Source organism: Canis lupus, chromosome 30, assembly GCF_003254725.2.
Source record: "Canis lupus dingo isolate Sandy chromosome 30, ASM325472v2, whole genome shotgun sequence".
Classification (NCBI taxonomy): Eukaryota; Metazoa; Chordata; class Mammalia; order Carnivora; family Canidae; genus Canis; species Canis lupus.
In genome coordinates this window covers 10,146,049-10,161,565 of record NC_064272.1, presented here as the reverse complement: position 1 = coordinate 10,161,565, position 15,517 = coordinate 10,146,049, and the positions used below count along the sequence as shown (strand labels likewise).

General features: G+C 37.2%; 1 protein-coding gene across 7 annotated transcripts in view; it reads left to right on the top strand.

The window, feature by feature from the left end:
- UBR1 (ubiquitin protein ligase E3 component n-recognin 1) overlaps positions 1 to 15,517 on the top strand; it is a 139,496-nt gene that overhangs the window by 11,506 nt on the left and 112,473 nt on the right. For 5 of the 7 annotated variants that reach the window (XR_007407376.1, XM_035709130.2, XM_025473033.3 and 2 more), the window contains 3 exons: positions 1,155 to 1,207; positions 11,139 to 11,395; positions 13,488 to 13,566. The exons of 1 other annotated variant lie outside the window; for it this stretch is intronic. Coding sequence is in view for 5 of the 6 variants with exons in the window: in XM_025473033.3 (XP_025328818.1) it covers positions 1,155 to 1,207; positions 11,139 to 11,395; positions 13,488 to 13,566 (389 nt within the window). In the remaining variant the exon portion in view is untranslated. The remainder of the gene's footprint in view (positions 1 to 1,154; positions 1,208 to 11,138; positions 11,396 to 13,487; positions 13,567 to 15,517) is intronic. One more of the 7 variants, XM_025473034.3, reaches the window with a different exon arrangement.

Genomic DNA, 15,517 nt, shown 5'->3' with positions numbered 1-15,517 from the left:
TAGCAGAAACAGTTCTCTTTGTATCCTTCACACCTGCATTCCCTAATGTTAGCATCTTACATAACCATAATGTAATTATCAGGGACAGGAAATTAATATTGATAGTAACTAAACAATAGACCTTATTTGAATTGTAATTGTTTTCCCACTGGCAATAAATATTTTTCTGTTCCAGGATCCTATCTAGGATCTCATACTACATTTAGTTGTTTCTCCTTTGTTTCCTCCAGTCTGTAATAGTGTCTCACTTTCTTCATAGTCTTTTGGAGTTCGTAACAATGTCTTGTTCTTGTTTTGTTTTTTATGACCTTGACATTTTTGAAGAATTTTCAACAATTACCTTGTAGAATGTTCTCAATTTGGATTTGATGTTTACTCATGATTATAGTGAGGCTGTGCATTTTTAGCAAAAATAATACAAAACATAACCTTCTCAGTGAATCATATTAAGGTATTCTTAGTATCAGTATTCTTATTATTGGTGATATTGTATCTTAATCACTTGCTTAGTTTGGTATCTGCAGGGTTTCTCTAAAGTTGTTATCTTTTCTCCTTGTCATTAATAAGTATCTTCAGGGAGATATTTTGAAACTATTTGACATCTTTTTTTGTTAAGATTTTTTTATTATTGAGTAATGTCTACACCACACGTGGGGCACAAGCTTACAACCCTGAGATCAAGAGTCACATGCTCTACCAACTGAGCCAGCTAGGTGCCCCTGGCATTACTTTAAATGGGCACATTATATCTTACAGGTTCTTTAGTGTTTTTTTTTTTCTTAATTGCAAAAGTATTGACCTTGTCTAAAAAAGTCAAACAGTATAACATTGTTTATTAAAACATGAAAATCTCTGAATTGTCTCCCCAGTTCCTTGTCTCCATGTAACCATTGTTAAAAGTTTGATGTTTCTTCTTTCAGATCTTTGTCTATGTTTAGGAAGCCATGTGCATAGATGTACATGTACATATGTTGAATTAGAAAACCTGAATATGTAGACATTTTTAAAGTCTACATAATTTAGGATTTTTTCAAAAATGAAATTATTTTAAACCTGCTTTTACCACTCTGTAGTTATTATGACATTCTGACTGCATAGAATGTATGGGTGTACCTTTATTGATAGGTATTTATGTGGACTTCATTTTTTCACAGTTACAAGTGACATTATAAGAACACTCTGGAAAAAAAAAAAAAGAACACTCTGGGTAAGTGTAGCTAAATGATAGATTATACAATTTCTTAAACTATTCCCCTAATGATGGACATTAAAGGTTTAGTGTTTTTTTGTTATGAATAACTTTCTACACATATGTGTAGATTGAAAAAGCTTTAAAATGATTTTTTAATCATATATAGTAAAAAATGACCCTTTATAAATGGTAAAAATTGTGACACCTGCATGGCTCAATGATTGAGCAGAGCTCTACCTTCGGCTGAGGCCAAGTCCCACATTGGGCTCCCTGCATGGAGCCTGCTTCTCCCTCTGCCTGTGTCTCTGCCTCTCTCTCTCTGTGTGTCTCTCATGAATAAATGAATAAAATCTTTTAAAAAATTGTAAAAATCTCCCTTTATAGATAGTATCATATTATACTTACTATTCTGTACCTTTTGTTTGTGTGTAACAGTATAACTTTTTTTTAAGATTTTATTTATATTTCTTCCACGTATGTATTGAATCAGATGGTATTTGTCTTTGACTAACTTGTTTAGCATTATACTCTAGCTCCATCTATGTTGTTCCACATGGCAAGATTTCATTCTTTTTTATAGCTGAATAATATTCTATTGTGTATATATGCACCACATTTTCTTTGGAGATGTTGTGCTTAGAAGATCTGTTGTTTACAGAAAGTGCCATGTTGAAGTCTCCCAGTATAAGTGTATTATTATCTAAGTATGTCTTAACTTTGGTTATTAATTGATTGATATACTTGGCAGCTCCCACATTAGGGGCATAAATATTCATGATTGTTAGATCCTCTTGTTGGATAGATCCTTTAAGAATGATATAGTATCCGTCTTCATCTCTTACTACAGTCTTTGAGATAAACTTTAATTTATCTTATATGAGGATTGCTGCTTTCTTTTGAGAACCATTTGAATGGTAAATGGTTCTCCAACCTTTCATTTTCAGGCTGGAGGTATCCTTAGGTCTAAAATGAGTCTCTTGTAGACAGCAAATAGATGTGTCTTGCTTTTTTATCCAGTCTGAAACCCTGCACCTTTTGATGGGATCATTAAGCCCATTCACGTTCAGAGTTACTATTGAAAGATATGAATTTAGTGTCATAATACGTATTCAGTCCCTGTTTTTGTGAATTATTTCTTTGGCTTTCTCTTTCTTTTACAAAGTTCCCCCTTAGTATTTCTTTCTTTCTTTTTTTTTAAGATTTATTTATTTACTTATTTATTCATGATAGACATAGAGAGGCAGAGACACAGGAGGAGGGAAAAGCAGGCTCCATGCCGGGAGCCGGACGTGGGACTCAATCCCAGGACTCCAGGATAGCACCCTGGGCCAAAGGCAGGTGCTAAACCACTCAGCTGTCCAGGGATCCACCCCCCCCCCACCTTAATATTTCTTGCAGAGCTGGTTTGGTGGTCACATATTCTTTCAGTATCTGCCTATCTTGGAAGCTCTTTATCTCTCCTTCTATTCTGAATGAGAGCCTTGCTGGATAAAGTATTCTTGGCTGCAGGTTCTTCTCATTTAGGATGAGACCCTGAATATATCCTGCCAGGCCAGAAAGGTCTCTGTGGAGAGGTGTGCAGTTAACCTAATACTTCTCCCCATATAGGTTAGGGATCTCTTGTCTCTTGCTGCTTTAAGGATCTTCTCTTTTTCTTTGGAATTTGCAAGATTCACTATGAAATGTCGGGGTATTGAGCGGTTTTTATTGATTTTAGGGAGGGATCTCTGTGTTTCCTGGATCTGAATGCCTGTTTCTCTCCCCAAATTAAGGAAGTTCTCAGCTATGATTTGTTCAAATACAATTTCTGGTCCTCTGTCCCTTTTGGTGCCGTCTGGAACGCCAATTAAACATAGATTTTTCCTTCTGAGGCTGTCATTTATTTCCCTTAGCCTTTCCTCATGGTCTTTTAATTGTTTTTCTCTTTTTTCCTCAGCTTCGTTCCTTGCTATCAACTTGTCTTCTTTGTCACTCTTCTACCTCATTAACCCTCATCGTTAGGTCCTCCACTTTGGATTGCATCTCATTTAATTGATTTTTAATGTTGGCCTGATTAGATCTAAAATCTGCAGTCATGAAGTCTCTTGAATCCTTTATGGTTTTTTCCAGAGCCACCAGTAACTTTATAATTGTGCTTCTGAATTGGCTTTCTGACATCGAATTGTAATCCAAATTCTGTAACACTGTGGGAGAGAGTATTGTTTCTGGTTCTTTCCTTTGTGGTGAGTTCTTCTTTGTAGTCATTTTGCTCCCTTTAGAGTGGCTAAAAACAAATTGTACTAGAAAAAGGAAGGGAAAAGGGGGGGGGGGGACAAACAAAGAATAAAAAACAAAAACAAAACAAGGTGTATCCTTTGGTTCTATAGGCTGTAAATCCCAGGACTTCCCCTGGAGCTTTCCAGTGCTGCTCTGTCAAGAACTTGCTCTTCCCCTGTCCTTCCAGTTGGTCTTTTGGGGGAGGGGCCTGCTGTGCTGATTCTCAGGTGTGTGCACCTGGGGGAGCTGCCTTGCCCCCTGCCAGGTGCACGGCTCAGTGGGAGCTGTTTGTCCTGTGAGGCCCCTGTTCCCTGGCGGCCACGCTCTATCCCAGGCACAGGGTGACACCAGGAGGAACAAGACTGGCAGCGGCCAGCTCTCCAGCCCTAGAGTCAGCTCCCGCAGTAACTACCCCAGTCTCCAGGTCCACACTGGCCAGGATGCTCCCGTGGGGGCGGGGGGGGGGTGGCGGTGCTGATCTGCACAGCTTGGGGGCACCTGGGGGCAGGAGCGTCCTCACTGGGCTGTGTCCCCCAGTGCCCTGGGCTCTGGGGCCTGCGCCGCTGGAATAGCGCTCCCGGGGCGGGGCCGTGCAGCCCCCTCCGCACTGAGCCACCGCCTGAGCTGTTCCAGGGAACAGCCCTTTACCAAGCTCGGCCCACTGGGTGTGGCGTGCTCTCCCCCAGGATGCACTTTCTCTGTTAGTGATCCCCGGAACCTGGAGGATCCACTGCCCCTCCTGGGATCCTGCCCGAGTTCCCTGCAAGCACCTTTCCATCCAGGAAGATTGGTGAAGTTCCTGCTTCTCCGGGCCTGAGCTTTCCTGTCCTGGAGGCTCTTGCCTCCTGGCCTTAGCCTGGCTCTCGTGGGGAGCCCTCCCCCACTGGATTATTTTTTATTTATATTTTTTCCGTCTTCCTACCTTGTTAGAAGCATGAAATCTTCTCACTGTAGCATTCCAGCTGTTCTCTCTTTAAATCTCAGGCCAAATTCATAGGTTTTCAGGATGATTTAAAAGTTATCTAGGTAAGTTGGTGGGGACAGGTGGCTTGGGGACTCTACTCTTCCACCATCTTGCCCCACCTGCTCCGAACCACATTTTCTTTATTCATTCATCAGCCGGCAGGCATTTGGGTGCTTCAATATCTTTGCTATTGTAAATACTCCTGTAAATACAACAGTGCATCCATCTTTTTGAATTAGTTTTCTTGTATTCTTTTGGTAAATATCCAGTAGTGCGATTGCTAGATCATAGGGTACGTCTATTTTTAGCTTTTTTAAAAAAATATTTATTTGAGAAAGAGAGAGAACTTGAGAAGGAGGAGAGGTAGATGGAGAGGGAGAAGCGACTTCCTGCTGAGCAGGGAGTTTGATCCTGGGATCATGATCTGAGCGGAAGGCTATGCCCAACCAGCTGAGCCACCCAGGTGCCCCTATTTTTAACCTTTTGAGAAACCTCCATAACAATGTTTTCCACAGTGGCTGCATCAGTTTGCATTCTTACCAACAGTGAATGAGTGTCCTTTTTTCCCCACGTCTTCACCAACACCTATTGTTTCTTGTGTTGTTGATTTTAGTCTTTCTGACATATATGAGGTGATATCTAATTGCACTTTGATTTGTGTTTCCCTGATAAGTGATGATGAGCATCTTTTCATGCTTCTGTTGGCCATCTGTATATCTTTTTTGGACAAATATCTGTTACATTAAAAGAATCGTTCACCATAATCCCAAGTGAGATTTATTCTTGGGTTACAAGAGTGGTTCAGTATTCACAAGTCAATCAGCATGTTACATCACATCAGTAAAAAGGGTAAGAACCATATGATCATTCCAATAGATGCAGAAAAGGCATTTGACAAATTATAGTTTCCATTCATGATAAAAACAATAAAGTAGGTTTAAAGGAAACATACCTCAATATAATAAAGGCCATGTATGAAAACCCCACAGCTAATATCATCATTAATGGGGAAAAACTGAGAGCTATTCTCCTAAGGTCAGGAACAAGACAAGGATGTTCAGTATCACTACTTTTATTCAACATAGTACTGAACATCTTAGCCACTGCAATCAGACAGCAAAAAGAAATAAAAGGCAACCAAATCAGTAAGGAAGAAGTAAAACTTTCACTATTTGCAGATGACATGATGCTATATATAGAAAACCCAAAAGACTCCACCACATGGCAGAATTGATACATGAATTCAGTAAAGTTACAGGATACAAAATCAATGTACAGAAATCTGTTGCATTTCCATACACCAATAACGAAGCAGCAGAAAGAGAATTTAAGGAAACAATCATATTTATAATTACATCCAAAATAATAAGATGCTTAGGAATAAACCTAACCAAAAAGGTGAAAAACCTGTACTCTGAAAACTAAAATACTGATGAAGAAATTAAAGACAGCACAAGGAAATGGAAAAGGCATTCCTAGCTCATGGATTGGAAGAACAAATATTCTTAAAATGTCTATACTACCCAAAGCAATCTGCACATTTAATGTAATCCTTTTTTTTTAATTTATTTTTTATTGGTGTTCAATTTACTAACATATAGAATAACCCCCTCATTTAATGTAATCCTTACCAAAATATCAACAGCATTTTTCACAGAACCAGAACAAATAATGCTAAAATTTGTATGGAACCACAAAAGACCCTAAATAGCCAAACCAAGAAGAAAGGCAAACTGAAGCGTCAGAATTTGGCACTTCGAGTTATATTACAAAGCTGTCGTAATCAAAACAATATGGTGTGGTACTGGCACAAAAATAGACACATAGATCAATGAAACAATAGAAAATCCAGAAATAAACCCCCAATTATATGGTCAATTAATTTTTGACAAAACAGAAAGACTATCCAATGGGACAAAAACAGTCTCTTCTACAAATGGTGTTGGGAAAACTGGATAGCAACATGTAGAAGGAGGAAATTGGACCACTTTCTTTTTTTTTTTTTTTTAAAGATTTATTTATTTATTTATGATAGATGGGGAGAGAGAGAGAGAGGCAGAGACACAGGAAGAGGGAGAAGCAGGCTCCATGCCGGAGCCTGACGTGGGACTCCATCCCGGGACTCCAGGATCGTGCCCTGGGCCAAAGGCAGGCGCTAAACCGCTGAGCCACCCAGGGATCCCCGGACCACTTTCTTACACTATGCACAAAAATAAGTTCAAAATGGATTAAAGACCTAATGTGAGGGACACCTGGGTGGCTCAGTTGGTTATGCATTGAACTCTTGATTTCTGCTCTGTTCATGATCTCCAGGTTGTTGAGCTCCTCTCCTCCCTGCAGTCAACTTGTCCCTCTTTCTCTGCTTCCCCCTATTCCTCCAACTCCCATGCTCTCTCTCAAATAAAATCTTTAAAAAAGAAAAAAAGACCTTAATGTGAGACCTGAAAGCATAAAAATCCTAGAAGAGAACACAGGCAGTAACTTATTTGACATTGGCAATAGCAACTTCTTTCTAGAAATGTTTCCTGAAGCAAAGGAAACAAAAGCCAAATAAGCTATTGAGACTTCATCAAAATAGCTTCTGGGCAGTAAAGAAAACAATCAACAAAACTAAAAGGCAGTCTATAGAGTAGAAAAAGGTTTACAAATGACATATCCAATAAAGATTTAGTATCCAAAATATATAAAGAATTTATAAAACTCAATATCCAAAAGCCAGTTTAAAGTCAATTTACATAAAGTTTTTAAAAGGTGAACCTATTTATGGTTGGCATGTTGAGCTGCGGGAGAGCAAACACAGCCTTATATGTAATCAAGTATCTATAACTTTGTTACCTGTTATGGAACTTTATGTAAATTTTTAATTCTAAGTATATGTTAGCTTATAAAACTCCTAGAACAAGTTTTATGAGTTTATCATAGCTAAATAAAACTTTTATTTCTTTGCCATGAAAATTGTTTTTAACATTTTAAGGGGACACCTGCTAATTTAAGGTATAGTGAACAATTCTGTGTTCACCTTGTCAAAACTATGATTTTGTACAAATTATTTAGCCTTTGTTCTTACAGACCAAGAGTTATAATTTTCCATCCCTATTGATTTTTCTAGGGTTCCTTCATTCTGTTGATAATATGTTGCCTACATAACATTGCCCAGTGGACTGAGCAGTCAGTTTCATAGCTTGAGACAAGGGTGTTCCTTTCCCAAAATGGCTAGGGCCTTAGCTACATAGATAACTTGTGGGCGGATGTTCTATGCCCTATTGGCAAGTTGGATTAGTACATGATGAATAAACTTCTTTTACCTTCTGTTTCTGTGTAATTTCACAGAAGGTGTAGCTAGATTCAGGAAGCAAAGGCATGTTCATTTTAACATATATCTATTCAAAAACTCCTCTTTATTATTTGGCAGTATGAAAGATTTGAAAAATTGATAGTGAGTAGTTGAATTGGATATCAATTGTGTTTGTTTTGAAGAGCAGAAGGTTTTAATTTTTATTAAGTCTATTTTACCCTTTTTTAAAAATGCTTGGTGCTTCCTCTGCCCTGTTCAAGAAATCTTGACCCATCCCAAGATGTCAAGAGTTTTCTTCTATGTTTTCACCAAGAAGTTTTATGGTTTTGGCTTTTATTTATTTATTTTTAAAGATTTTATTAATTTATTTGAGAGAGAGAGGAGCGGGGGCGGGGGCAGAGGGAGAAACAGACTCCCTACAGAGGAGAGAGCCTGAAGTGCTGCTCAGTCCCAAGATCCTGAGATCATGACCTGAGCCAAAAGCAGATGCTTAACCAACTGAGCCACCTAGGTGTCCCTGGTTTTGGCTTTTATATTTAAGCCTGTGGTTCATTTCAAATTAATTTTTGTATATGACATGGAGTATGGAATGAAGTTATTTATTTATTTATTTATTTATTTATTTATTTATTTATTTTAATTAAGTAGGCTCCACACCCAGTGGTGAGCCCAGCACGGGGCTTGAACTCCCATCCTGAGATCAAGACCTGAGCTGAGATTGAGAGTCCGATGCTTAATTGAGCCACCCAGGCACCCCAGTGGCTCTCCTTTTTGTTTTAAACTATGTACTTTGAAATTCATTTTTAAAATTTACATAAATTTAATAATTTTTTATTATACAGTCCTGTGAGTTTTGACATTTGTCAGCAGTTGTGTAACCATCATCATAATATAGATATAGAACAATTCCATTGCACTCAAAAACTCCCTCACTTCAGAGGCAGCTGAGTGGCTTAGTCGGTTAGCTCAGGTCATGATTTCAGGGTCCTGGGATCACTCTGAGCTGGACTACCTGCTCAGCAGGAGAGTCTGCTTCTCCCTCTGCTCTTCCCTCTGCTCATGCTCTCTCTTTCTCTGTCTCTCAGATAAATAAATAAAATCTTTTAAAAAATTCTCTCACTTCTACTTTGTAATAAACCCCTGGCAACCACTATGCAGTCCTCCATCTTGATAGTAGTTTCTTCTTTTCCAGAATGTCAGATAAATGGAATCATACAGTATGTAGCCTTTATAATTTTTTTAGAATATAACTTTAATGTGTACAAATACAAAAATATGTATAAATGCCACTTTTTACATAACTATGAGACAAACATGAAATACCAATAAAACCAGAAAGCCGGCCCACTTCAAATCAATAATATTAATTTAATTGGAAGGATGTTAAGTGCAACTAAGTTGTCAGTGCTAGGTTGATACTAGAGATCTGTGCACTCAAACATCTGTTTCCCTTAGTTCTGTTCATTTAAGCTTGCTGTTACTGAATGGCGTTGAAAGTTGGTCAGGCTGGGCTGGTCGGATGGTTTAGGATAAACATACCTCACAGTTAAGCTCAAATGGCCAGTAAGTAATCCCCAAATGTCATTTTTTTAAAAGATTTTTTATTTATTTATTCATAGAGACACAGAGAGAGAGAGGCAGAGACATAGGCAGAGGGAGAAGCAGGCTCCATGCAGAGAGCCTGACATGGGACTCTATCCAGGGTCTCCAGGATCATGCCGCGGGCTGCAGGCGGCGCTAAAGCACTGTGCCACCGGGGCTGCCCCCTAAATGTCATTTTTAACAGGACATTTATTGATACTTGGAAAACTGTCTTGTTTGATTGAAGGTAAGAGTGGAATGGTGGTGTTATTGAAACCTGCATATAGTGTCAATGACATATTGTGAGAATCAGGAATTTGCCATAGAGATGAGCTCTGCTTAGTTCACACAGATCCTGGCACAGTGACTATGTCCCCAGTTGCTAAGAGGCAGTACATAGCCTTTTGAGTTTGACTGCTTTTACAATAATGGATTTTGCATGTATTGATAACTTATTTTATTGCTGAGAAGTATTCCATAGTTTGTAACACCAAACTATGTTTGTTTATAATTCACCAGCTGAAGAACAGTTGGGTTATTTCTCAGTTTTGTCAATTTAAAGCTGCTATAACATTCAAGTTTTTCTGTGAATATAAGTTTGTTTAAGATTTTATTTATATATTCACGCGAGACACAGAGAGAGAGAGAGAGGCAGAGACCTCGGCAGAGGGAGAAGCAGGCTCCATGTAGGAAGCCTGATGTGGGACTTAATCCCAGGACTCTGGGATCACACCCCGAGCCAAAGGCAGGTGCTTAACTTCTGAGCCACCCAAGCATCCCATAAGTTTTCATTTATTAGGTAGATACCTAGGAGTTTGATTGCTGTGTTATAAGGTAAATATATGTTTAACTATAAAGAAACTACCAAACTCTTTTGTAAAGTGGCTATACCATTTTCAGTTCCTACCAGCATTTTCCTTTTCCAGTTTTCTGCATCCTTGTTAATACTTAGTATTGTCAAAAAAAAAAAAATACTTAGTATTGTCAGATTTTTATTTTATTTTTTACCTACACCTTAATAGGTTGTGTAGGGGTAGCTCACTGTCATTGTCATTTGTATTTCTCTGATGACTAATGATATTGAGCTATTTTCATGTACAAATAAACATGGCAAATAAGCCATCTATAATAGTTTCTTTTGAAGAGCAGAAGGATTTAGGTTTACTTTTGATGAGTTGAATTTATCCATTTTTTTTTTTAATTTTCTTTAATTTTTATTTATGATAGTCACACACACAGAGAGAGAGAGAGGCAGAGACACAGGCAGAGGGAGAAGCAGACTCCATGCACCGGGAGCCCGATGTGGGATTCGATCCCGGGTCTCCAGGATCGCGCCCCGGGCCAAAGGCAGGCGCTAAACCGCTGCGCCACCCAGGGATCCCAATTTATCCATTTTCTTTTATGTTTAGTGCTTTTGGCATTCTAAAAACTCTTTTGCACTCATTCATTTTGATTTCTCAGTAAATGTTACGATTCCTTAAAAACAATTAAACTAATAGTGTGGGGGAATGCTTTGTCTATACAATCCCTGACTGGTAATAGAATTGTCTTCACAGACCAGGAGTTTGCCCATTCCAGAAGGGAAGGGTAATTCTCATCCACTTCAGCTGCTCTTTCTTTTTCCAGGTATATGTGGTATATGGGCAACTACTTATTTCCAAGGCTTTTTTTTCTTTTTTTTTTTTTTAATTATCCACTCTCCTTTTACCCACTTTCCTTTTGTATTGGTGAGGGATAAAATAATATATTGAAAATCACTTTCTCTGAAATTATAGAATCATGCCATTATTTGTCCCCCTATATCTTCAAGAGGAAACTTGTAACAAAGCCTAATTTTCATTTTCTTTCAGTGGTGGGATCAGCAAGTAGATTTTTATACTACTTTCTTGCACCATTTGGCACAGTTGGTGCCAGAAATTTATTCTGCTGAAATGGACCCAGACTTGGAAAAGCAGGAGGAGAGTATACAAATGTCCATATTCACTCCACTGGAATGGTACTTATTTGGAGAAGATCCAGATATTTGCTTAGAGAAATTGAAACACAGTGGAGCATTTCAACTCTGTGGAAAGGTATTCAAAAGTGGAGAGACAACCTATTCTTGTAGGTAAGAATTAGAAATTTACAGGATTGGTTATAATTTCAGACTTGGTATTTTGTACTTATTTTGTGATGTATTTTTTTTTGCTTATTACTATTTATAATATAATTAATCATACTTAATTTCCTTTTATTATGCAGTTATAAGTCTGTTTTTGCTTATACAGCTTCTTTTTGCATATATGATTTAAACAGTTGTCTCACTTTCTTATTTTCTCTAAAAATATATAAGTGATGGCATTTTACCTTGTTTGTAATATAGTCCACATAATTTTATCTGAAATCAGGTATATTTTCAGAATTCTGAACACTTCTCCATCAGTGTCAGGGCAGGATCCTACCATCAGACATAGCATTTCTGTAAGAAATCTATGAATATTCACAGCAAGGGTATAAATAAAGTCTATAGTCTCATGTCATTTCAGGTCAGTTTTTGCTACCAAGTGAGATTTAGTGTCAAGGGATTGTGGGCTTTTAGAAACAGAATTCATTTGAATAGAAAAGGTCATTGGTAGGGGAACTGGAAGTAGCTTTAGGCTTTTTGCCCTTTGTGAGAGTGGGTGCCTTACACATCAACATGGCACAGAGAATGATAGCCTTAAGTTTTCATCTTGTAGATCTTAGCTGCCTTCTAGGTTTGTTTTTGCTTTTTTAAGATTTTATTTATTTATCTGACAGAGAGAAAGAGAGCGAGAGAGAGAGAGCAAAGTAGGGAGAGAGGCAGGCAGAGAGAAAGAGGGAGAAGCAGGCTCCCAACTGAGCAGGGAGTCTGATGTGGGGCTTGATCCCAGGACTTTGGGATCATGACCTGAGCTGAAGGCAAATGCCTAACCAACCGAGCCACCCAGGCACCCCTGCCTTCTAGTTTTAATGGATTTTTCTCCCCTTTATTAGAAGTAGTTCAGGTTAGGAGTGAATTTTTAGACTTTATAAACTCAGAGAATTGGTTTTGGCTTCGTTATAATTCCAGATTTGACTAGTTTAGATATAGTTAACAGTTTAGAACATAATATCTTTATCCTGTTCTTTTCTCAGGAAAAAGTCAGCTTTGTATTTTGTGTACTATTTTGCTACATAGGTAGTAAGGTTTGTTTATTTTCTTAAATATATTTTAGCTGAAGCCCAATTAGTTTCAGCTAAAGCATAATAGACATTTGTAGATCTCACTTCCCTGAAAGTGTCATGGAGACATTTTAAATTGTGAAAACTTGGGGAAATGGTACTGGCGTCTAGTGGGTAGAGGCCAAGGTTGCTGCTTAAGCATCCTCTGATGCATGGGACAGTCTCTTCTATCTCCAGTAAGTAGTTACTCGGTTTGGAATGTCAGTACTGTTAAGGTTGAGAAATTCTGCTCTATATAGGTCAGTAGATCATATATATTTTTGAGAGTATGATTAGGCAATCTTTATTTCCTAATAGCCTTCAAAATCATTTTTTTAATTTCCCAATTCTATTTTCTTTTTAAGACTTCAACTCTTCTAAGTCAGATATTTTAAAAATTGATTTTGCACTTTGCACCAATTTGTGTTGCTCTGAAAATGTTAGATAAGATAATGAATTTTAAGAGTTATTATTAGAGAAGAGATTAAGAGATTGATTTTTGTTTGTTTATTCAATAAATATTAATTGAATAACTACCATGTGCCTGGTACTGTTCCAGGTGCTTGGGACATAACAATATACAAAATAAAGAAACATTCCTGCCCTTATGCTGCTTGCATTCTAATGAATTTTGTCTTTATCCAAGCCTCATTTACCAGTGAACAATCAGTGTTTGCAAAAATATGTTTATAAATTCAAGAAGATAAGACAATGACAGATAATGGAAAGAACAGCTAATCATTTTTCACAAAACTAATTTTGATTTGCAATTTAGCAGTCTGAAATCAGGTGAAAACTCAAAGTAATGAGGGTGATTTAAGAAGCAAAATCAAACCTATATATTCAAATTTGGCTAAAATTATTTGGAATTTAGTTTTTGAGGCATTTCTATATTCAGCTTATACCACACAGGAAACTCATTCCCATTTTTTATAGTCATACCTTAAGCATCATTGGCATCCTCTAAATTTTGGAATCTAATTTTTAATGTTTTTCAGGGACTGTGCAATTGACCCAACATGTGTACTCTGTATGGACTGCTTCCAGAATAGTGTTCATAAAAACCATCGTTACAAGGTATGAAAAAATCCATAAAATCTCTAGATTAGCCATCTAGTCCAAATCCCTACTAATACTTGAATTCCTGCTACAATAGCTATGATATGTGAACCTTTAGCTTTGGGTAAGTATCATGTGTTAGGAGATCTACTACCTCAAGAGGCAGCCCTTAGTAATTTTTTTGTGAGATACATCATTTTTATACAAAAGATTATAGAAAGCATTTGAACAACTTAAAGAATAACTATTAAGCAAACACCTATGTAGCCACTACTTAGGTTAAGAATAGGCTTTGATACCTCTCAGAGGCCTCCTGTTTATCCCTTCTAGATCACAGTCCTCCCCCCCCCCCTTTTTTTGCCTTCTCCTCTTATGATAACCTTTCTCCTCTTAGTTTATCACCCAAATTACATTGAATAGTTTTATCTGTTTTTGTGCTTTATATAGATGGAGTAATGCTGTATATTTTTTTGTTCAGTAGCTTCTTTCACTCAGTATTATGTCTAAGCTATGTAGTTTGTCCAGTGACCTTATAGTATTCAATAATCCATATTGTCTTTATTCGTTTTACTGTATATGTAGATTGTTTCTAGTTTGGGGCTGTTATAAATAGTTGTGCTGTGAACATTTTTTTTGTGTGTGTGTGTGTGAACATTCTTATGTGTGTATTTTGGTACACCTGTCCAGTAGTTTCTCTAAGATATATATCTGGAACAGAATGCTGAATTCTAGGTTATGTAAATCTTTAGTCATAATAAATAATGTCACATTGTTTTCAAAAGTGGTTATACCAATTTATAGTACCCATTGCTGCCCAATCTTGGAAGATTTGGTGTTGTCAGTCATTTTAATCTTAGCTGGTCTGGTCGGTATATGATAGTATCACATTGTGGCCTTAATTTTCCTAATTACTATTTAATTAGGTTGAGAGCTTTTTCCTCCTTGTTACATTTTTAGACAACTTTGTTATATGGAGCTGAAATGTATTTCTCAAGTGTTTGTATTGATTGTATATTTTGTATATTCTGGGCTTAGATGTTGATATTGATGATTCTCTTTCACATTCTGTTAAACATGCCTAAGATTCTGTGTAAATGTATATAACATCTTAAAGTTACATCTTTGTCTTCCATAGAGTTGAAAGCGCTGTTTATGTTATGAGACTGGCCTCAATATTACCACTTCTATTTCGGGAGGTGATGGGTTATAGGTGTAGATTATAGGTATTATTGTGCACAAGAATAAACAGATTGAGAAAAAAAACAAAACAAAACAGATTGAGGAACCTATGATATAGTATGATTAAAATGTTTTCCCAGGATTGTAAAGCTAATCGCTGATGAGATTTATAAAGTTAAACCTTGATCATATTTGATATTTCCTCATCACCTTCACTTACAGTATTTCTTATGCTGAAGAACCAAAGAAAGAATGCCAGAAGTAGAGACAGGTGGAAGTTATTAATTTCCTGGGAGACTAATGGGGACAGATGGTAAAAGGCTCAAGACCAAAGTTTTCCAGTTTCTCAGATTTAAAGACTTCTAAGTTTATGCATTCCAACCTTTGGGATTTTGTGGGTCAGTATAATTTCCAAAAATTTTGGGTAAGACAGGGTTTTCAAATTTTTCTTTGGCCAAGTAAGCTCAGTTTTAATGTTAAAAAGAACATATGGACAGCAACCAAATACACCTGCCATTTCCTAGCATTTTATAAAGGAAAAGACATTTTAATTCCAGAAAAATAGAATAATCCCAGAATAAGAACTAGTCCTTTGAACTGCACCCATGGAGCTCTGTGAAAGAACTCTCTACATTTTTTCCTTTTCTGGTTTTTCTGTAGACTGGTAAAAACTTGTTTATTAAATTTTGGGAATCTTTTCACCAAACTACCTTCAAGTTGTTAAAGTTTACCAGTTTACATCACCACCACAAAGCAATCTTTTATGGAACATACTTCAGTTTACCATCTT